Source organism: Oenanthe melanoleuca, chromosome 20 (genome assembly GCF_029582105.1).
Source record: "Oenanthe melanoleuca isolate GR-GAL-2019-014 chromosome 20, OMel1.0, whole genome shotgun sequence".
Classification (NCBI taxonomy): Eukaryota; Metazoa; Chordata; class Aves; order Passeriformes; family Muscicapidae; genus Oenanthe; species Oenanthe melanoleuca.
In genome coordinates this window covers 7,785,678-7,805,808 of record NC_079353.1, presented here as the reverse complement: position 1 = coordinate 7,805,808, position 20,131 = coordinate 7,785,678, and the positions used below count along the sequence as shown (strand labels likewise).

At 61.6% G+C, this 20,131-nt stretch overlaps 2 protein-coding genes across 6 annotated transcripts; both read right to left on the bottom strand.

Moving 5' to 3' along the window:
* Positions 1-1,029: 1,029 nt before the first annotated feature.
* On the bottom strand, positions 1,030-6,201 carry LOC130261343 (keratin-associated protein 10-6-like). 4 transcript variants are annotated; one of them, XM_056507453.1, is made up of 12 exons: positions 5,998-6,201; positions 4,849-4,998; positions 4,429-4,572; positions 4,035-4,175; positions 3,637-3,768; positions 3,373-3,516; positions 3,121-3,264; positions 2,770-2,919; positions 2,537-2,683; positions 2,335-2,454; positions 2,091-2,228; positions 1,030-1,162 (listed from the first exon to the last, which is right to left on the bottom strand). In XM_056507453.1, exons 1-12 carry the CDS (start codon positions 6,095-6,097, stop codon positions 1,152-1,154), a joined length of 1,521 nt encoding a protein of 506 aa, XP_056363428.1. In that variant the 5' UTR covers positions 6,098-6,201; the 3' UTR covers positions 1,030-1,151. The 4 variants fall into 4 exon arrangements, with proteins under 4 accessions (XP_056363428.1, XP_056363429.1, XP_056363430.1 ...); XM_056507454.1 differs by lacking the exon at positions 2,091-2,228; XM_056507455.1 differs by lacking the exon at positions 4,429-4,572.
* A 4,379-nt stretch (positions 6,202-10,580) lies between these two features.
* On the bottom strand, positions 10,581-13,139 carry LOC130261165 (collagen alpha-1(I) chain-like). Of its 2 annotated transcripts, XM_056507094.1 has the most exons (4): positions 12,356-13,127; positions 11,969-12,103; positions 10,846-10,998; positions 10,581-10,765 (listed from the first exon to the last, which is right to left on the bottom strand). In XM_056507094.1, exons 1-3 carry the CDS (start codon positions 12,837-12,839, stop codon positions 10,847-10,849), a joined length of 771 nt encoding a protein of 256 aa, XP_056363069.1. In that variant the 5' UTR covers positions 12,840-13,127; the 3' UTR covers positions 10,581-10,765; position 10,846. The 2 variants fall into 2 exon arrangements, with proteins under 2 accessions (XP_056363069.1, XP_056363070.1); XM_056507095.1 differs by lacking the exon at positions 11,969-12,103 and having other exon boundaries at positions 12,356-13,139.
* Positions 13,140-20,131: the final 6,992 nt, after the last annotated feature.

Here is a 20,131-nt window from a genome sequence, read left to right as displayed (position 1 = left end):
CTGTCTGAGGGCCTGAGAGTGCTGAAGCCTGGTAGTGCCTCCCCCTGCCCTGGCTCAGCCTGTCCCCTTTGGATCATGCAGACTTCTGCTACCTGCCCTCAGTCTGTGGGAACTGCAAGGCGCTCTTCCGCCGCTTCTTCTTCAATGCCTCCAGCCAGCAGTGTGAGGAGTTCATCTACGGCGGCTGCGGCGGCAACAGGAACAACTTTGAGACCAAGGTCGAGTGCTTCCAGGCCTGTTCCCATGTCAGTAACTAGCAGTGTGCACACATGGTAGCTGCTCCTGGCCCCTCTCCTGATGTCCCAGCTCTCAGTTCCAGGTGCTGGTAGTGCTGGTCTGGGAAGTGGGGGCTTCCGTACAGCCCCTGCCTGGGGTAAGCTGCTGCTGGTGGCCACATCCCCAGCCCTACAGGGAGACCATGGGGCTGGTGGTAATGAGGGCCATGGGCCAGGATGGCCATGCTGGGGGCTGTGGGTTTCCTGGGATGCTCACTGGCCAAAGGACAGGGACATGTGCCCATGCCAGCATGGATGCCCCCTCCTGTGCGTGGTGCCTGACCCAAGGAGCCTGTCCCTCCCCTTGGACTGTGACAATACAAGGCTGGGTCCCTGGATGAGCAGGTCTGGGTCTGGTCCTTCCTGCCTGTGCTGGCAGGAGCAGACAGTGCCTGTCCCTCTGGGCACTCCTCCCTCATGGGGATGGGTGGTGGGTGCCTCCAGCAGCATGGCATGGCAGGGCTCATCCAGCCACCACCCTGCACCTCCCATTGCCACCGATGGGCTCCCAGCCCAGCCCTGCCTTTAAGATGCTGACATGACCTGACTGGGAGCTGAAGCCACTGAATGGAGGAGGAACAGCTCCTGCCTCGATGAATGCCTGGGGATGGATACCTGTCCCCAGCCTGCCCTGACCTGGATCTGTGTCTGCATTGCTTCACTGGCCCTGTGGCACCAACTCTGGCTGAATCTCCTGGCTCTGGAGGCCTCAGGTGATTTCAAGGCCACTCCAGGACCACATGGGGCAGCTGGGGGCAGTTAAGCACACACTTTATTGCTGGAGGTAGTGGGGAGGGGACAGGCCAGCTGGGGCTCATGACTGTCCCATGTCCCCTAATGAAAGCATCTTCCTGCTGCAGAGGAGCTGCTCTCCCATCACACAGCATCTGAAAAGGAGGATGTGCTTTTAGGGAGCAACGAGATTGCAGGAGTGAGGGACCAGTGGCCATGATTGCAGCCATGCTGGCCAGCTCCATGAGAGCTCCATCCCACTCTGTATCACTTCAGATCTCTGTGTCTTGCAGATGCATCTGCTGGGAGCAGAGCAATGGGCAGCAGTGGGAACTGGCCTCCCAGTGATGCTAAGTTGGGAGCATGCTGAGGGCTGTGCCCTTCATGCAGGTCAGCTGGCACCTGGTGTTAGCCCTTATGCTGGCCCCCTTATGCTGGCCATAGGCCTCCTTACCACCAGACACCCGTGTGCAGACATGGCCACAGCCATTGCTGCAGCACTTGTTGCCCCAGGGGCACTCCTCATCGAGATTGCAGAGGTCCAGGCAGGTCCCACCCCCAGGCCTGGGACATGCTCCACCTCTGCCTGCAGGGTAGAGCACCCTGCCAAGGACCACCTGGCTGAGACACCCCACATCTGGGGCAACACTGGGTCTCCTGTGCCTCACCTCCAGGCGCGTCCACGCAGACATGGCCGCAGGAGGTGCGTGTGCACCTCTGTCCCCAAGGACACTGTGAGTCGGCCTCACACTCCTCTGGGCACCGCTCAGCACTGGGCTGGGGCACAGCCACGGTGTCACGTTCTGTGGGTAGGGGAGGGTGGTCTCCTGGTGACTGAGCTGAGGCTGTGTGTGCTCATCACTTACACAGAAAAAAGGGAGGCATGGAAAGAAGGATGGGGGCAGATCATATCTATGGAGGGTATGAGATACCCCCAGGTACAGCTGCCTTTGCAGCTCAGGGTTCCAGTGTGGTCATGGTGAGGGGTCCTCATTGGGGATGAAGGGCCAGGATGCCCTGGGGTGGGTGCCAAGGGGGCCTGGGCTCTGTCTCTGCTGGATTGGGTGGGTGTGAGGGGCTGACCTTGCAGGGAGGCTGGCATGCAGACGTGGCCACAGCCATTACTACAGCACTTGTGGCCCCAGGGACACTCCTCGTCGAAGTTGCACAGGTCCAAGCACGTGCCCCCCTCCCTGGGGATGGGGCATACTCCCACTCTGCCTGCAAGGTAATCACCCAGCTGGGGGACATCTGGCCTGGGGCACCTCACCATGAGGCACTCCAGGGCAGCCACACATGGCTCCCGGAGGGCCTGGCTGGTTCTCACCTCCAGGGATGTCCATGCAGACGTGGCCATAGCCGATGCTGGTGCATCGCTGTCCCCGGGGACACTGTGAATCAGCTTGGCACTCCTCCACACACTGGCCATCAGCTTTGTCCCCGCTGTCTGCAGTGTTACCAACTTGCTGTCACCTGGTTACCCTTGGGGGGTTAGGGCCACCTCCCCCCAAACAGGCTGTGCCCTCTACCTCTGGGCACGGCCATGCACTCCCAGCCACAGCCGGTGTCACAGCACTTCTCCTCTCGCCGGCAGACGCTGTCATCCAGGCAGTGGCTGCCGCGCCGGCGCCGCGGGTCCCAGCACGGCTCTGCCTGGGGACACTCGCCGGGGTGCTCTGCCGGAGGAGGGGACCAGGGTGAAGGCGGAGGTCCCAGCCCTGCTCTCACATCGTTTCTCTGTGCTGGTGGCCGCCAGGCTCACCTTGGGCAGGGCGGGTGCAGCGCATGGCGCAGCCGGAGAAGCAGCACTTCTCCTGCCGGGAGCAGTCCCTGTCGTGGGTGCAGGAATCCGTCTCCGTGCACCGCTCCGATGTGTGCTGTGGCCTCAACTTTGGGCACTCACCGGGTTTGTCTGAGAGGGGCAGGAAGAGACAGCAGGAGGAGAGACCACCCTGTATTGCAGGCACCTCCTTCTCTGCGGCCTCGGAGTGCCCCGACAATTGCGCCCAGGGATCTGAGTGCCTGTCCCACGGCAGTGCCGCCCCGCATCCTGCGCCCAGCAGCTTTGACAGCATTCCCGGCGGAATCACTGTTCTAGCGACCATCTCCTCACCTGGTTCAGGGGCTGAGCACACGTAGCCACATCTGCTGTTGCTGCAGCACTTCTCAGCCCCCGGGCACTGCCAGTCCTTGGTGCAGGTGGTGCCACACGGAGCCAGCAGATCCTTTTCAGCCAGCGGGCAGATGCCTGGTTTCTCTGGGGGCAGGAGGCAGCGGGGCTGGGAGCGCAAGCAGCAGCAGCGGTCTTCGCCACCCAGTCTCACAGTCCCTGGAGCTGGGGGACACCCCTGCCCGTATCTGGCACCTTGGGATGGGGACAGGCAGACATAGTCGCAGCCGCGGAGACAGCACTTCTCCTCGTGGGGACACTCGCCATCGTGCCAGCACCAGGCTCTGCAGTTGTAACTGGGGAACAGCCCGGCGCGAACTGGGCAGAATCCGTCCTTCCCTGCAGATATGGTGTGGGGTGGCTGCAGATACGGTGTGGGGTGGCTGCAGTGCCAGTGCTTGATGGGGATCAGGGCACGTGGGGCTGTCAAATATTTGGGGAGGCTCCCAGCCCCCTCACCTTGGTTGTTTTCCACGCAGTCTCTGCTGCACAGCTGGTGACAGCACACGTAGTTTGGGGGACAGTCCTGGTCATTGAGGCAACCCCACTGGTGCTGCAGTGGCCTTTGAGTGACTGGGGCAGGGCTGGTATCTGCACCGTGGAGCAGGATCAGAGCATGATGGTGGTCTCACCAGAGGATGGTTGCACTGTCCCCTTCCCTTCCCTCCCCATTCCAGTGCCCACCTGGGGGCTGTGCAGCGTGTCCCACCCCAGACGCGGCAGAGCCCACCCTGGCAAGCATGGCGTGAGGAGTCCCGATTGTGCCACAGCTCTGTGCCACGGTGGCTGGTACCCCCGGCATCATTGCCGGTCTCTGTCCCCGCCCTCACTGCCCATCCTGTCCCATCCTGCCTCACCGGCCGGCACTCCTGGCAGGCACTGGTGGCCACAGCTGCTGTTGCAGCATTTCTGCGCGTCGGGGCAGTCGCCGTCCCCTCGGCACCGCTCCCGGAATGATCCTGGCTGCACCGTGGGGCCCTCGCTGGGCTTGGGCTGGTCTGACAGGGCAGAAGGGGTGTGACGATTCAGTACCTACCTGCCCCGGGGGTCCCTGGTTCCTGCACGACCCGCACATCCCTGGTGCCTGCGGCCACGTCCCGGCGTTGGGTTTTCCCGCAGCTGTCAGGAGCTGCCGGTGCAGGGAGAGCTGAGTGTGCTGCCCCAGGGACCAGGGCGTCAGGAAGATAACTATGGCACAACAGGGTCACTGGGGTGAGCCAGGGCTCCCAGTCGTCCCCGCCGAGTCTTTACCCTGCGCTGGTTCCAAGCAGGCAGAGCCGCAGCCCAGCGGGCAGCACTTCTGCGCTCCCAGGCAGTCCTTGTCCTCCAGGCAGGGGAAGGAGCAGGGGGCAATGAGTCCCTCGGGGGCTGCTGCCGGGCAGGCACCGGGCTTCTCTGCAGCGCCGAGGGGCCGAGAGGTGAGGCTGCACTGCAGTATCCTAGGGCAGCCCCGGGAAACTGCCCCTGCCAGACCCTTCTGCCCCGCCCTGACTGCCCCCCTCCCTGTGTCCCATCCCATCCACATATTTCAGCGGCGGTCAGGGAGGCTGCTAATAGCACACAGGGCAATGCTCCATAGCAATGGGGATTGCACAGGGAACGGGACAGCGAGAAGGGTGCCAGCTGCCCCGGGACAGAGAGGGTGTCAGCGGCTGGATTGCGGTGCCGTACCTTCTGCCGGGGGGATGCAGCGCAGCCGGCACTCCCAGTGGCAGCACTTGAGCCCAGCGGGGCAGCTGGAGTCATTGGCACAGAGCGGGGCCTCCAGACGCAAGCAGCGCATGAAGTCCCGCGGACACCTCCACGGTTTCTGGGAGTCCCCTGCGTTGGGATGGTGATGTCAGGACAGTGTCAGAGCCCCTCATCCTCCATCCCTGGGGAAGCAGGATGTGGGTCTCTCAGCAGGGGCCAGGGAACTGGAGCAGGGACTGCAGCCCGGGGGCTGGAGACTTCCCTGCATCATGGCTTGGGGCTGCTGGACATAGCATAGCACAGCACAGTGCGGCACAGTGTAGCATGTCAGGGTACAGTGTGGCCCATGTGTGCCCTCACAAGTGCCAGGAAGAGTGTCACTGGCCCTGTCAGGGTGAAGCCAGCACTGACCCAGCACCCACTGGAGGTCAGGGTCTACTCCTGAACATCCTGCTGCCGCGGGGATCCTCACTGCAAGCAGCACACTCCTCATTGCTGCTGTCTCCTCCTCTTCCTTCTCCTCCTCCTCCTCTTTGGCATCCTGTGCTCCTCTTGCCCACATTGGGAAACTCTGGACAGCCCTACTTCTGGTACAGGCAAGCTCCAGCTGGCGCCTGTGCCCAGCTCCTGCTGCCAGCTGGGGCTGTGGCAGGGCCGGGTGTTTGGGCTGCAAACAGACGCTGCCGGAGTTTCACTGCAAACAGCAGCTGCTTGGTTCTAACAAAGAGGCACCGGCTGTGACCTCGGTGTGGGCAGAGCCCTGCAGCTGCTGGGCACCACCGCCCCAGGCCTTGTCCCTCGGAGAGGCTGGCAGCAGGGTTTGTGCCCAGGGTGCAGCACAGACCCTGCTGCATGTGGTGCTGGGAGCTGACAGTTGCTGTGCCCGTGGGGTGCAGGGAGTGCCCACGGGGCTGAGGGCAAGCACACGTGCCCCTGCACCCTGGGGTGGAGGCAGGGTCCCCCAGGCAGCAGGGCTGCACAGTGCAGGTGCTGCAGCCAGCTGGGACACGGTCCCTGTCAGCATATGCTGGGCAGGGACAGAGGGACACAGCAGGGACACAGGGATGGAGGAGCTGCTCCCAGGCTGCCTGTGCCTGGCAGCTGCTGGGTTTGACTCCTGGTACTCACCGCCCTTCTCTGGTGTTACGATCGGCTCCGCCCTGAGGATGAGGAGGCCCAGGAGGAGGAAAACTCCAGGACTCATGGTGCTGCCAGGGATGTTGTGCATGTCTGGAGCTGAGCTGGGGCTTGGTTTAAAGTCTGTGGCAGGGGTGCCTGAAATGCCAGGGCAGCTGAAGTTGTGCTGCCTGCTGTGTCAGCTGGTCGTGCTATGGACAGAAGGGGCAGGAAGAGGGGCAGTTCCCAGAACCCGCTGGTGCCCTGCCAGCCATCCTGCTTATCTCTGCCCAATCCCTGCTGTGGGGTCAGGGTGACCTGTGGGGCTGGGAAAGCCAGATGGGGTCAGGCACTGCTGTCCCCCATGTTGCACCGCCCCATCCTTGCTGGAGCTGGCTGCCACTCCCTCTCTGGGTTTCCTTCCAGCCCCACTCACTCCTCTACTCCCTGGAGTGGGGGCTGTGGATAGACCCATTGCTTGGTCCTGGCATGGCACTGGGAGCAGCAGGAGGAGTTCTAACAGCTTTACTGCTGCTCCTCAGCCAGGTGTACCTTCCATGTGTTCTTGAGATCCAGCACCAAGAGTAATCAGGTCCTGCCGTGGCCCCTGCCATATGGGTGATGCTCCCTGCCCCCTTCCTTGTCCAGGTGCTCCATCTGTCCTGACCCATGACTGCTTTTCCCACCAGGTTTTCACATTCTGGGATGCAAATGAGCCCTTCCTTGGCACAAGGAATCTGAGGGAACTGGTTTTCCAGTTCATGACTGCTGGGGGGACATCATGCAGCCTCCAGGCCTAGCAGGATGGTTACCATGGAACGATGATGGCTGGAAGTCACCTGCATGGAACTGGGACCCTCTCCCTCCCCTGGGGCAGTGCCCGTGTGCAGGGATGGCTGCCTGTACCTCCCTGCCTGCACGCAGCCCAGGCTGCCAGCACCTCTGGGAACCAGAGCACAGAACAGGGATGGACCCAGAGCAGAGGTGGCTGTGAGATAGTTTATTCTGTCTCAGTGCTGTGGAGCAGCTGGGGCCATTGTGGATGCAGGGTTTTGCCTCATGTGGGGTCACTAAGAGAGAATCTTGACCATGGGGTAGTGCAGGCAGCATGCAGCCCTTCATAGCACGGCTGGGTGTGCCAGGGACCCAGAAGCATCGGAGTCAATGCTGGTGCCATCCTGCCAGTGCACAAGGAGAGATGTGGGGTGCAGCAGCAGCTCTGCTCAGCCTGCAGGAGCAATGGCAGTGGAGTGGGGGATGACTCTAAAATGGCAGCTCCTGATGCAGCCCTTCCTGGCCATGGCTATGCTGTACCTGGAAGAGGCAAGTGAGGTGATCAGTGAGGATGCCTCAGTGCTCCTTCGCTGAGGGACAGGGGGCCCTGTGGTGCACCCACCCTGGGCCCCCCTCTGTCCCCTCCAGGCTGGGCCCAAGAGGCAGCAGGCTGGAGGGAACATACCCCACAGTGGGTGGACGCAGACCCAGCTGCAGCCCTGCAGGCAGCACTTCTGGCCAAGGGGACAATGCTTATCCTGCTGGCATAGGAGGAGGCACTTGGCTGCCCCATCACTCTCTGCTGCAGGGGGACAGAGATCTGGCCCTGCTGGCACACGTAGAGAGAGAAAGGAATGAGGGGCTCACAGCATCCCTTCAGGGTAGGGGAGCTGCCCTGCCTGCAGGGGTGAGCTCCTTACTGAGCTCCTGCCCCACTGGACAGCAGCTCAGCCCCCAGCTTCCCATTGCCCCCAGGAGGGTCACGGTGACAGGTAGGGAGGGGGCACAGGGGTCTTGGCTTCACAGGGTGCTGATGGTTTACCCTTGGGTGGTTTGCAGGTGTGGCCACAGCCAGTGGTGCAGCACTTGTCATCCCCAGTGCAGTCACTGTCGTTGTCACACAGCTCCAGGCAGGGCCCCAAGGAGCCCCGCAGCAGCACGGGGCACACGCCAGGCTTCTCTGCAGCACGATGGCTCTCTGCTGACAGCGAGGAGTGCGGCTGTGCCAGGTTTCTGTCCCCAGTCCTGCTCCTGGCACAGCCTCAGTCTCCATCCTGTTCCTGTCCTGCACCTCCATCTTCCTTCCCAGAGCATCATGATGCCCTCAGTCCCCAGCCTCACATCCATACCAGTCTCACTCAGGGAGACCAGTCACAGCTTAATATGGGATGCCAGCTGGTAGCTGGAGTGGTGAAGGACAACCCTTGCTCTGGTTGCAGCAGCACATGGTCAGAGAGGAGAGCAGGAGGGAGGGTCAGGAGGGGGTTCAGCCTTTCATGCACTCAGAGCCATCTCCCACCCATCACAGATGAGCCGGGCATGGGGATCCCTTCCCACAGCACCCTGAGGACCAGCTCTTGGCAAGGGGCTCCTGAGGGCTGGGGCTGTGCCCAGAGCAGGCGTGTGGCACCGGGAGCCACAGCCAGCGGCACACACTCCCTGGGGCCTGGACGGATGCCACCAGCTGCACACTTGGCCAGGAATGCACTAGGCTCTGCCAGCAGGGAGCTGGGCTAGCACCAGTGCAGTGGTGGGCTGGACGAGGGGATCAGAGAGGGCTGGCAGGGCTGTACCTGTGTCTGGAGGGGTGCAGGCCAACCCACAGCCAGAGAAGCAGCACTTGTGTTCCCCAGGGCAGTCCCGGTCATCGGTGCAGCGGTTGGGGCAGGCAGCAGCTCTCCTCTGGGCACGCTTCCGAGGGCAGAACCCAGGTTTGGCTGGAGGGAAGGCTCAGGGTTTGGCATGCAGCCAGCCTGGCCCCACTGCCCACAACTCCCCTGAAGTGTGATGGGGGCTGCAGACCCCTGGGGCTGTCCCAGGGCATCCTCAGCCTGGCACGGGGATCTCCCACACACCTCACCTGGCTCAGCAAGCACGCAGCGGGTGCAGCAGCCGCGGGTGCAGCATTTCTCCCCCGAGTGGCATATGGTGTCGTTGTGACATCTTGTCCCACAGCTTGGCCCGATGGCACTGCCAGCATGGGGGCAGTAGCCCGGGCTCTCTGCAGAAGAAGATGTTCCATGCAGCCATGGCCCAGGGAGTAGGGCTTGCTCCAGGGGCACCAACACAGGCACCAGCCCACACCTCCCCCCCAGCTGCCTGATCCTCACGCTGGCATCCCTTGGAGTGAGCAGGTACCTGTGGTGGGCAGGAGGCAGGTCCAGACCTTCCCAATCTGGCAGCACTTCTCAGCGCCAGGGCAGCCATGGTCAGAGAGGCAGTACAGCCTAGGGGGCCAAGGGGCTCCACTCGCCCCCGCCGGGCACTCACCCACTTTGGGGGTGGCAGGCGGGGCAGTGGGGGTCCAGCGTCCCTGCAGGGCCCCGTGTGGGGATGCAGTGAAGGTGAGGGCAGTGCTCTGGTCCCTTGGGCTGTGCTGCTGGGCCAGGGCCAGCAGTGCCAGGAGCAGCAGAAGAAGGGTGCTGTGGCCCAGCATGGTGCTGCAATCAATGTGCTTCTGGGCAGTGGGCTGGGATTTAAACCCTGCTGGACTGGGGGCTGGCCAAGCCAAGCTGCTCCTTCTCATGGCAGCACGGTTTTGGGACTGTGGGAGTGCTGAGCATGAACAATTCAGCTTGGAGGAGACTCCCAGGGCAGTGCTGGGCTCGTGGCCCATGGCTGACATATCCGCAGCTCCCTTTCCAGGTCACTGGTGACCTGTGAGCAGCTGGGCCAACGGCTGAGCAGCACTCCCAGAGCCACACCATTGTGAGCATGGATGGCACACAGGAGCAGTATCCTCTCCCAGTTTTCAGTGCCCACTGGATCCTTCCTGGCACACATAGAGCAGGGAGAGCTGCTGTGGAGATGTGGTGCTGGCACAGCCTGCACCAGCACCGCAGAGAGAGGGGGAACCAGCTCCAGACACTGGGCAGGGCTGGGCAAGGTAGGGGGCTCACTAAGTCCCAGGGGATGCTTCTGCTCTGTCTCCTGCCAAGAGTGGGAGCTCTGGGGGTGCCAGCCCCTCTCAGGCAGGAGGGACATGCTCCAATCCCAGGGGCTGCAGGCAGGTACAGAAGCAACAGGGCCCTTGGAGACTGCAGAGAGCAGCAAGTACCAGGGGAAAGCACAATAGGAGCAGGAGTCCAGCTTTGAGCAGGTGGGAAGGGATGTGGCAGGGGCAGGCATGACACCAGGGCATGTGGGTTGCACTGCTGAAAGCTCCTTCAGGCTTCTGCTGAGGGCAAGGTGCCACAGCCAGGCTGGGAGGGCGGAGGTGAGGAGGAGTTTGGGTGATGCTCGTGAACAGGCACGCGCTGCAGCCTGTGTGTCCCCTGGCCATTGCAGACAGGGAGCAGAGATGGGACACGGACACAGCTGCACTTTGACAGCTATGTTCTGAGCATGGTGGAAGAGCCAAGGTGGAGGAGCTAGTGTGCACAGACAGCTTGGGCCATGGACCCATGGGACAGCCCCAGGCTGGGCATAGGCTGGTGACCCTTGGAGGTATGACAGAGTCACTTGATGCTGCTGCTTGTGTGAAGCCCTTCCAGGCATCCCTGGCATGGGATGGAGAGGCAGCCATTGCTTGTGATGGAGAGGCGGCCACAGCATGGAACAAAGACATAGACACGGTGTAGGATGGAGAGACAGCCACAGCATGACAGGGAGAAACTGCTTTATTGGTGAGAGTGCAGGGGGCTCTCCCCGAGCAGAGAACCCCAGGGAGAAAACTGAGGCTGAAGGCTCCAATCCCGGGGGATGGTGCAGGGCCAGGACAAGGGTATGTGGGATGGGCATTGGGCAGCAGCTTCCCTGTGGCTGGGCTGGCAGGAGGTGGCTGCACCTGCAAAGGAGCAGAGGCTGTGAGCAGGATGGATGCACAGGTGCCGTGGGATCCCTGGGGCTGGAATGCACCCAACTGACCTCAGTGGATGGGTGTCACACAGGAGACCTTGCCGCAGCCATTTCTGCAACACTTCTGGATCCCGGGGCAGTCAGCATCGATCTTGCACTGGTTGGTGCAGAGGCCCAGCATGGGGATGCCTGGGTTGACAGGTGGGCAGGTGCCAGGCTTGTCTGAAAGACAAAGGAACACGGCTGAGACCTGCTGGCCCTGCCATGGGGGGCAGGGCCCACCCTGCAGCTCCCAAAGCTGTGGGCCCCTATGTGTCATGGAGGAGGGACCACCATGGTACCCAGCATTTCCCCCATCCCATAGCTCTGCTTGTTGGTGCTCCTTGCCAGCTGTACCTGATGGGGATACGTTGGGGAGGCCACATGGCATGGTGATCCCCAATGGTCCCTATGCCCAGTGTTCCTGCTCAGAACACATGGCTGGCATGGGATGCACAGCTGCAACATGCAGATATGATGGAGGCCTTGGCCCTGCTGTCCTCTACAACTGCCATGGATGGCCCTCATTGTTTGTTCATGGCATGTGGGTCATGAACAGCCTAGACCTCAGCCAGGATGGTGTGCCCCCAAACAGCCTTTGCCTGGCAGTGTGGGGGCCCTGCCCCGCTGTCCCACTGCCTGCCACTGGCATTGAGCTCTGGCTCTGCACCATGCTGCCCTCCACTGTGGTGCAGCCAAGCCAGCACTGTCCTGCAGGCAGCCATGGAGGCACTGGAGCTTCTAGGTCACATCTATCTGTCTGCAGCTGTGGATTCCAGCTCCTACACCCATCTCCTTGGGTTGCTGTCCAGAAGGACTGTCGTGGTGAGCAACAGAACAGTGCCCATATCCTGGGCTGGCAGCTGCTCACAAGGCTGAGCAGGCAACAAGGGCTGTAAAGGGGAGCGGTGCAGACCCCACCCTCCACCCAAGCCCCAGCATCTTTTGAGGGTGTCCACTCCTGAGAGAAGGAAGGGTGAGTGTGGCCCAGCAGGAGCACACCCCGAGCCTGCTGGGTTTCCATGCAGCCCCTAGTCCCTGCTGCAGTTGAACATTCATCGGGCACCCAGGACTGCCGGCTGGGACGGGCTGCTGGCTCGTGGCAGTGGCACCGGCTCGAGGCAGCACGGCCAGGAGCAGGAGGGAGTGTTACCGTCAGGCTTCTGGCAGGCCCTGCCGCAGGCTGCCGGGCAGCACTTGAGGGTGCTCTCGCAGTCGCCATCGGACTGGCACCCCGCTGTGCAGTTCACCGCGTCCGTGGCGGGGCTCGGGCACACGCCGGCTTTGGCTGCAAGGAAAAGGTGGGGGCGCGGGCAGCGCGGGGCGCCGGGCAGGGCGAGGGCTGCGTCCCGTTCCGGGAGATGCTGCCCTGGCCCCAGGCTGGGTCCAAGGATGCTGCCGAGCCCAGCCGAGCTGGGCTGCCCCCACGCCCGCTGCCCTGGGGCTGGGAGGGAGGGAGGGAGGGAGGGATGCTGGCCGCTCGCCGGGCGTGCCTTGCCGTGCCGTGCCGACCCGTGCCGGGTCATGCGCTCATACTCACTGGTGTCATTCTGGGCGGATGCTGCCGGCAGCTCTGCCCAGAGAGCCAGGAGCCCCGCCAGGATGAGGACGCTGCGGGCCGCGGGCATGGTGCAGGAACCGGCTGCGCTGTGGCCGCCCGGCCGGCCTTTAAGCTCCTCTCCAGGTGGGGCCGGCGGGCTCGGCCTTCCGGGTGGCTCCCAAGGGCCGGGCAGGGCCAGGCTCCCCCTTCGCGCTTGCACAACCCGAGTATCAGGTATCTGCTGCTGCTGGCTGCCGACCAGGGAGGGGGAGCCTCGAGGAGGCTGCGCGGCCATGCTGAGAACTCGCCCGGCAGGAACAGCAGCCAGCCACCCCTGGCCACGGCCCCCGCCCGCCGGACAGCCCCGCACTGAGCCCACCGCACCGCTGGGTCGCCCTGGCCCTGCTTGGCGATCGGCAGAGGAGATGAAGTGGTACCGCTGGCAGGGAGGGAGGCAGCCACTAGTGCGCCCTGGATGGGGCATGACCCGTCCCTGCCCCGGCTCACCCTGCACTGCACAGTCATGAGCCTCAGCGAAGCCCCTGGCCTGGGTCGCTGATGCCCCGAGGCTGGGAGGAACCAGCAGTGCAGACAGGGTTGTGGCTGAGCTCTACTGCTGCTCACCCAGCTCCTGCTCCTGTACCATCCACTGTTCTCCTCCAGCTCTAGCTCTGCTAATGAAGAGTCCTCCAGGCTGCCGTGCCTTGGGCAGGTTCCTGCCCCGGGGCTGCTCTGCTCCTTCTCACAGCCACGGGAGCTCCTGCGCAGCCACAGCTCTGTCCCATAGACCCTGCCAGCCTCTCACAGCATTGGGGATGCGGATGGACCGTCCGACAGGACCATTTGTGCAGGTGGCTGTCAGGGAGTGAGTCACTGACATGCACTCCCAGTGCTCCGGGGCATGGTGGTACTGGGGCTGTACGACCCCAGTCCCTCCGGCCTGTCCAAGATACCCTTACCATGGCACATCTGCTGGGTCAGGACACTCCACTGCCCCTGGCAATGTGAAGCTGGGGATGGTTTGAATGGGCCCAGCTTGCCCACCTGGCATGGCTGCCCTGTTCACATCAGTGTTTGCCACTCTGCCAGCGCCCATCTCCTCCACAACCTCCTGCAGAAGGATGAACCCTGCACTGTTCCTGGTGATGTGCCCTTGCTGCTGGCAGAGGCATCCCCAGCTCCAGGCATCTTGCAAACTTGGATGGGCCAAAGGTACATGGGGCCGGGACATGATCCCTGCCTGAGTCATGAGCTGGCGTCTGCTCTGCCGGGGTCTGTCTCCAGGTAATTTAACCCCACAGTCAACAATGTGGCACAGCGATGTGGCAGTAAATCAGTAACTATTTGCCTTTGCCTGTGGTCCCCTCCCTGCCGGGTGTTTATGCAGGAACAGGAGCTGGCGCTCACCCGCCTGCCCCACTGCCGCACCTCATGTCACCGCTGTCGGCAGTGGGAGTGACACCTGGGCTGGCAGGGAGATCAAGGCAGCCTTTTTCCCTGTGCCCTCCAGGATGGTGACTGCTGAGGAACTGCTGGGACCTGGCCACGTTCAGGCTGGCTGGGATGCTCCCACAGTGGGCCCAAGGCCAACGTTGGGAATGAAAACAACCATCTTTCACCAGTGGCCCCTGCACCAGGGCCGGAGCATAGTGCTGTGTCAGCCAGGGTGGGATGGGGGTGGTAGCAGCTGGGAGGTGAGCACACTGCCCACCAGGATGGATAGGAGGGACCTGCACCATTCCTACCTGTGCTGCACAGGGACAGAGCCCACCTGGACTCAGCAGCAGCTTCTCTAGAGCAGCAGCACTTCTGCCAGTCCCCCACTGCCCACACAGGGTCACTGGTGTCCCACTGTGACTTGGCTGTGGCCTTATGCTGGTGCTGTCTTTAAGCATCATTGCCCTGGTCTGACCCTGTGACAACTCTGGCTCAGCATGGGGTGACCCCAGCGTGGAGTGACCTTGGTGCTGGCAGTGAACAGCCAGCACTGGGAGGCTGTGAGGGTGGATGCCAGCAGTCAGGACACACAAGAGCAGCTGGATGACAGCAGATGGGAGCCCAGAAATGGAAGGCTCATGGAAGAATATGAGGGGAGAACCACAGGGGAAGCAGAGAGCTGGCGGGAGCAGTGTGAGCACCAGTGGTTTTGCCCGCAGCCGTGCCTCAGCTCCAAGGTGCCCAGCTGGCTGCTGAGGGGACAATCCAGCTGAAGCTGCCCCCAGCCAGCTGGAGCACCTGGAGAGGGAGTGAGCAAGCTGGCAGCAGGGCCAGCAGCTCCAGCCCACGCAGTTGGCATCGCCTTCTGAGACACAGGAATGCTTTGGCTCCTGTCCCCAGTGTATGGCATTTGGGATATTGGTGTCCCCACCCTGGCTCTGCCAGGTGCTTCTTCAGCAGAGGATGGCTGTGGGGAGTACAGGAGTCTGCCAGCTGTCCTCATGGCCAGGGAGGATCCTGGCTGAGCACATGGGATCAGCAGCCTCAAGCCAGACCCCAAAGGCTCATCTCTGCTGTGCCCCTCAGGAGCTGTGCCCGCCACCACTGAGCCTGGTCACGGTGGCTGCGCCCAAGCATCGCAGGTGACCGTGGCTCCTCCATGGCAGCAGGGAAGGTGCTGGAGTCACGTCTCCTGACTGCTGAGGGAATGTGGTCAATGATTAAAAGGGGCACACTGAGATGCCCCCGAGCAGTGAGCCAGCCTTCCGCTGCTGGCACAGAGCAGGGTCAGCAAGTACAGGGATACAGAGGGACACCACCTCCTCTGGAGACACTGGGCCCCTCAGTCGGCAGCACAGGGTTCCCACACCGTGGGCATGGACTGTGCATGGCCCCTCAGGTCCAGCTGTGCACCTGCTGAGGGCTCCTGCCACACTGCCACACTGCCACATCCTGCCACCACCAAGCCCCCACTGCCCACACTGCCCCACACACCTTGGCCCTGCTCTGTGGCATGGCCACGGCTTCAGTGGTGCTTGGATGCTCCAGAGCCTGGCTCTGTGCTGTGGGATTGCTCCTACCTGCTTTTTCCATGTGGGACCCCAGCCCAAATCAGCCCTGCAGCGCTCCAAGGACTAGCAGAAGGCATCCACCCCAAGCCCCCAGCACTCACCTGCTTCATCCCGAGCAGCATGGGCAGGGGCTGCCTGCAGCTGGGCACACAGGGCCAGGATGCCCAGGAGCAAAATGATGGTGGTCTTCATGTTGATGAATGCCACAGGTATGGATGGGCAGTGCGGTTTGGCAGGGTTTATATCTGTGTGGGGCTGGGGAGGGGCCGTGCACACAAACTTCGTGTGCCAAAACACTCAGTGCTGCCGCATGTCACAGTTGTGCCCGAGGCAATGACTTCCTGAGAAATGATTTACCTGGCCTTGTCCAGCCCTGGCAACCCAGCTGCAGCAGGGAGAAGGACCCTCAGCACCCTCATGGGGAAAGGGAGGTGAGGCCATGGACTAGGGTCACTTTACAGCCATGGGGAGCCCAGAACTACCCAGCTGTGACCACTGAGAGGATGAATTTGTGGGATAGGACCCCAGAGGGGGCTGCTCAGGAGGATGTTCCCTTGGGGGCTGCTGTCCTGGCAGTGTGTCACTGGGGTGACACAGGGCTGTGGGTCTGCCGAGCTGTGCCCATTCCAGAGGCCCAGCACCTGCCTGTCCCAGTCCTGGCATGGTGCCTGCATCATGCCACGTCTGCCGTGGAGCCTCAGGAGACAACTGGCTGGGTGCTTGCGGGCAAGCATGGCCTCAGGGGAGCAGAGTGTGGGAAGCCTCCATGAGACACAAGGCTGGGTGCACCCGTTGCTGAGCACCATTCCTGCATGGGGACAGGCAGGTGGCTCCGTGCCGACACACTGCTGGCAGACATGTCCCAACAGGTGGCTGCTGTGGCAGGGTCAGCACTGCGGCTGCCTGTCACCTCCCCATGTTCCCAGACTGCTGAGACGTGACCCTGGGATGCCCAAAGTCAAAGGTGTGGGGGTCACAGGGAGCCCAACTGAGCATGTGAAGGGTGACCATGCCAAGGGTGAGGTGTGCTCCCTGCTCTTGGGCACCCCATGATGCTGCCACTGCTGTATCTGAGACCCTGCCAAGCAGGTCCTCTGCTTCCTCCATCCCATTCCATGCAGACAGGGGCATGGTTAAGGGACTGCAGTCCTGCCAGGGGGCTGTTCTGTGGCTCCTCTCATTGTTGAACTGTGGCCTTGCAGGCACAGCTCTCTGTGCCTTACTGAATGGCTAAGGGAACCTGCAGGTCCTGCCAGCAAGTTGGGCAGAGGCAGCCTGGCTTGGATGGCAGAGTAGGGGGCTGGAAGTGCTGCAGCAAAGCACAGGGGACAGCTGGAGCTGCAGTGGGTGGAGAGGGACAGAACCAGGCTTTTTGAGAGGCTGGTGGGAAAGACTTGTCTTATGCTGGAGCTGGAGAATGGCCTCAGCTGGGGTCCCAGTGTGTGGAGGGACACCAGGGACATGACCTGCCTGGGAAGTAGTGACAAGGCCAGCCTGCCAGGATGCAGGCATCTGTGCTGAAGCCAATGTGACCTCTATGGCCTCATCCAGGGTTTTACAGCTTAACCATTGTACTTTCCCACTTGGAAACTACTGTGTGCGTCATCCCTGTTCTGAACAGCCGAATGCATTTGTTGCTGCCAGAACTCTGTGTCTGAAGCAAAAGGAAACATGAGCAGGAACCAGGGGCTTTAAGAGCAGCCTGCTCACATGCATGGGGACACCTTTGCCCCCATGTGGCATGTGCCACAGTGCAGTGGTGGCCATGTGGGAGTCACCTGCCTCTCCCGAGCATCCCTTTGGCTGGTGCTGGGCTCTGCCTGCCCGACTGCTGTGTGCCCGATGCGTGTCACGGGTGGAGCGGCATCAGTGCCAGTCGTGCGAGCCTGGCGTGTCCTCCGCCACTGGGCTGTGGGGCATGGACCCCTGGTGCGGGCAGCCCCTTCCCCACTGCACCCACCTCCCTCCCGCAGCTCCTCCCAGTGCCGGTGCCTCTGCCGGTTCCCCCGTCCCCTCCCGCGGGCTCGGGGCCGGTCCCGTCCCGGTGCCGGTGCCGATCCCTCCCGGCGGCCGGCAGAGGAGGCTGTTGCTCCGCCGGAGCGGACCGGGAGCGGGCCCGGGTTCTGCCGGGCTCTGGCAGCGCTGCCCCATCCCGTCCCTGAGGGTGACCCAGCAAAAGAAGAACGTGGAGCTGCTGGAGCGGGTCCAGAGGAGGCCACGGAGATGCTCCGAGGGCTGGAGCACCTCTGCTCTGGAGCCAGGCTGGGAGAGCTGGGAGTGCTCAGCTTGGAGATGAGAAGGCTTATGCCACCTTCCAGTGCCTAAAAAGGCCCCAAGAGAGCTGGAGAGGGACTTTGGACAAGGGCATGGAGTGACAGAACAAGACGGAATGACTTCCCACTGACAGAGGATTAGATTAGACATTAGGAAGGAATTTTTCCCTGGGAGGGCAGTGAGGAACTGGAACAGGCTGTCCAGAGAAGCTGTGCCTTCCTCATCCCTGCAAGGCCAGTTTGGATGGGGGCTGTAGCAACCTGGTCCAGTGAAGTGTCCAGTGTCCCTCTTGGCCCCGAGCTGGCACTGTGGCTGCTCCTGGGTGCTGACATGAAAGTTGCTATGTGTGGGAGGCAGGGGGCTGCACCTCATCCCAAGCACACTGCTCCTACAGCTGGGGGAGCTGAGGGAGATCAGGCAGGACCACAGCTGAACTCCAGCTCAGGGTGCCCAGCACAGGCAGGGTACTGCAAGCTGCAGCCCTGCCTTGAGCTGTCCTTCACAATCTGGGGTTAAACAGCACTGGCTGCCTGAGCACCCGCAGGGACTGCTGCTCAGTAGCAGCTCTAATAGCCCCTATCCATAATGCAGTGAAGCCAAGACAAATGTAGGGGGCTGGGCTGGGCTGGTGCTGGCTGCTCATGGCTCTGTGCCACGCGTGGCACCCGGCTGGTGGCACAGCCACGCGTGGCGCCTGGCTGGCGGCGCGGGAAGGCGGCCTCCCAAAATGGGGATTTTATTACAGCCATACATCACGGCGGCGGCCTGATGCGGGCAGACGGCAGTGATTTTTCTTCATGGTTTACAGACAAATGAGGGGAAGGAAAATTGATGTGAACTTTGCTACAGCAAGAGGTCGGGCGCGGGCAGGGAGCTGGTTATGGATGAGGCAGGGACTGCTGGGGCTGCCCATCCCTGGGGCCCCTCCCAGCCCCCTGCTCCAGGCCGGATGGATGGGAGCACTGGCAGCAACAGGACTGGGAGCATCACTTCCAGCATGGAGACTGTGCTGCTGCTCCAGGGGGTTGGAAGAGCAGGGACTCCCATCCCTGTGGAGAGATGCCTGGAGGGATGGTCTGCTGCTCAGGGGGACCATGTGAGCAGAGTTATTAATTCCAGCATGGTTTGGCCATGCAGTGACAGGTGGGCTGCTGTCACTGGCTGCTGGTGAGACCTTGGCTGCTCTTACCACAATTAAAGTTGCCTCCAAACATCACAGTCCTGCCCAATGTAAGATAACAGCTAATACCCTCCAATAGCAGTTATCAGCTTCTCCATATGGTCCATAAATATTAATATAATTCTAATTAGTTCCTTTAAATACATTGCCTAATTTCCAGGGCAATAAATCAGGAGCAGGTTATCCACTCAACCTGCTCATGCCCATTGCACAGGGACTGATAAACCCCAGGGTTTATCATTAACCCCTCCCCTTAGATCCAAGGAGAAGAGGGGCCCAGGTGCAGTGTGTGAGTTCAGAACTCCCTGTAACCCTCATCAGCAGTAATTCCTTGATGTATTTCCCCAGGTGTGCCTGGTTTGCATTTCCAGTGATTTGCTCAATACCAGGACTGCCCATGTCTCACCCTGGCAGACAGTGGCTCTGGATTGATGGCTCTGTGCTGGTGTACTCCTCTGGAAGATCTGGTCCAGCTGCAGCAGTGCCACATGTCCCCCCTGGCACAAGGCAATCCCTGAATCATGAGACCTTCACCCCCACCTATCATTCCTCCTTCTCCTGGGAAGTGAACAGCAGTGACCATCCTGCAGAGCTCTCCTGTGAGCTGGAGGAGATGGGATCCTGTCAGAGGTGATGTGTGTGGGGGTATGTGCCCAGGGTCACACTGCTCACAGGGGTGCAAGGGGCACAGAGCACCAGCTGGGGCACAGGCATTAGGTCTGAGGGGAGCATGGCATCCGTCCTTCTGGTGCTCTGACTTTGGCAGTACCGGAAAAGAACAAATACCAAACTCATTTGCTAGAGGAGGAATTAATACGGTGTGAAGCCTGTAGTGGATGATTTAGGAAGTGAATTTAAAATCTCAACACAAATAGATTTTTTTATAAGGTCAGAGGAAAGATTAAATGCTACAGACAAGCACAGCACTTGCCATTTCCAGCATCACTTTCACCATAAATATTTTGGGCTGGCACTGTCCACGTGGGTCTGAGGCTGCTTACCAAGGCAATGCTGGGTGAGCAGGAATGTCCCCATGGAGGGCAGGATGTCTCACCATCCCCTTCCTTACCAGATTGCTGCCAGCATGTAGAAGCAGCCAGTGATGCTCCATGGTGTGAGGAAGGAGAGGCAGTGTATGTGGCCATGCTGCTGGTGGTACTGGAGAAACCAGCTGTAACTGCTCCAGCTTGGGCAGAATCTGTTCCCACACCCCTCCAGTATTCTTGCCAGTGGTGCAGGGGGAATCCAAACTGTGGTGCTCACCCAGCATAGTGTGTGCCCATTGCCAGTTCCTGGCTCCTTCCCAGTGCCTGC

Excerpts from the sequence above, each read along its gene's own strand:
- LOC130261343 (XM_056507453.1), bottom strand. The coding sequence starts at position 6,097 with ATGCACAACATCCCTGGCAGCACCATGAGTCCTGGAGTTTTCCTCCTC. Across the intron at positions 4,999-5,997 it reads CGTAACACCAGAGAAGGGCG|GGGACTCCCAGAAACCGTGG; the intron begins GTGAGTACCAGG and ends ATCCCAACGCAG. Across the intron at positions 4,573-4,848 it reads CTGCATCCCCCCGGCAGAAG|AGAAGCCCGGTGCCTGCCCG; the intron begins GTACGGCACCGC and ends TCGGCGCTGCAG.
- LOC130261165 (XM_056507094.1), bottom strand. The coding sequence starts at position 12,839 with ATGCCCCATCCAGGGCGCACTAGTGGCTGCCTCCCTCCCTGCCAGCGG. Across the intron at positions 12,104-12,355 it reads ATCCGCCCAGAATGACACCA|CCAAAGCCGGCGTGTGCCCG; the intron begins GTGAGTATGAGC and ends TTTTCCTTGCAG. Across the intron at positions 10,999-11,968 it reads GGCCTGCCAGAAGCCTGACG|ACAAGCCTGGCACCTGCCCA; the intron begins GTAACACTCCCT and ends TTTGTCTTTCAG.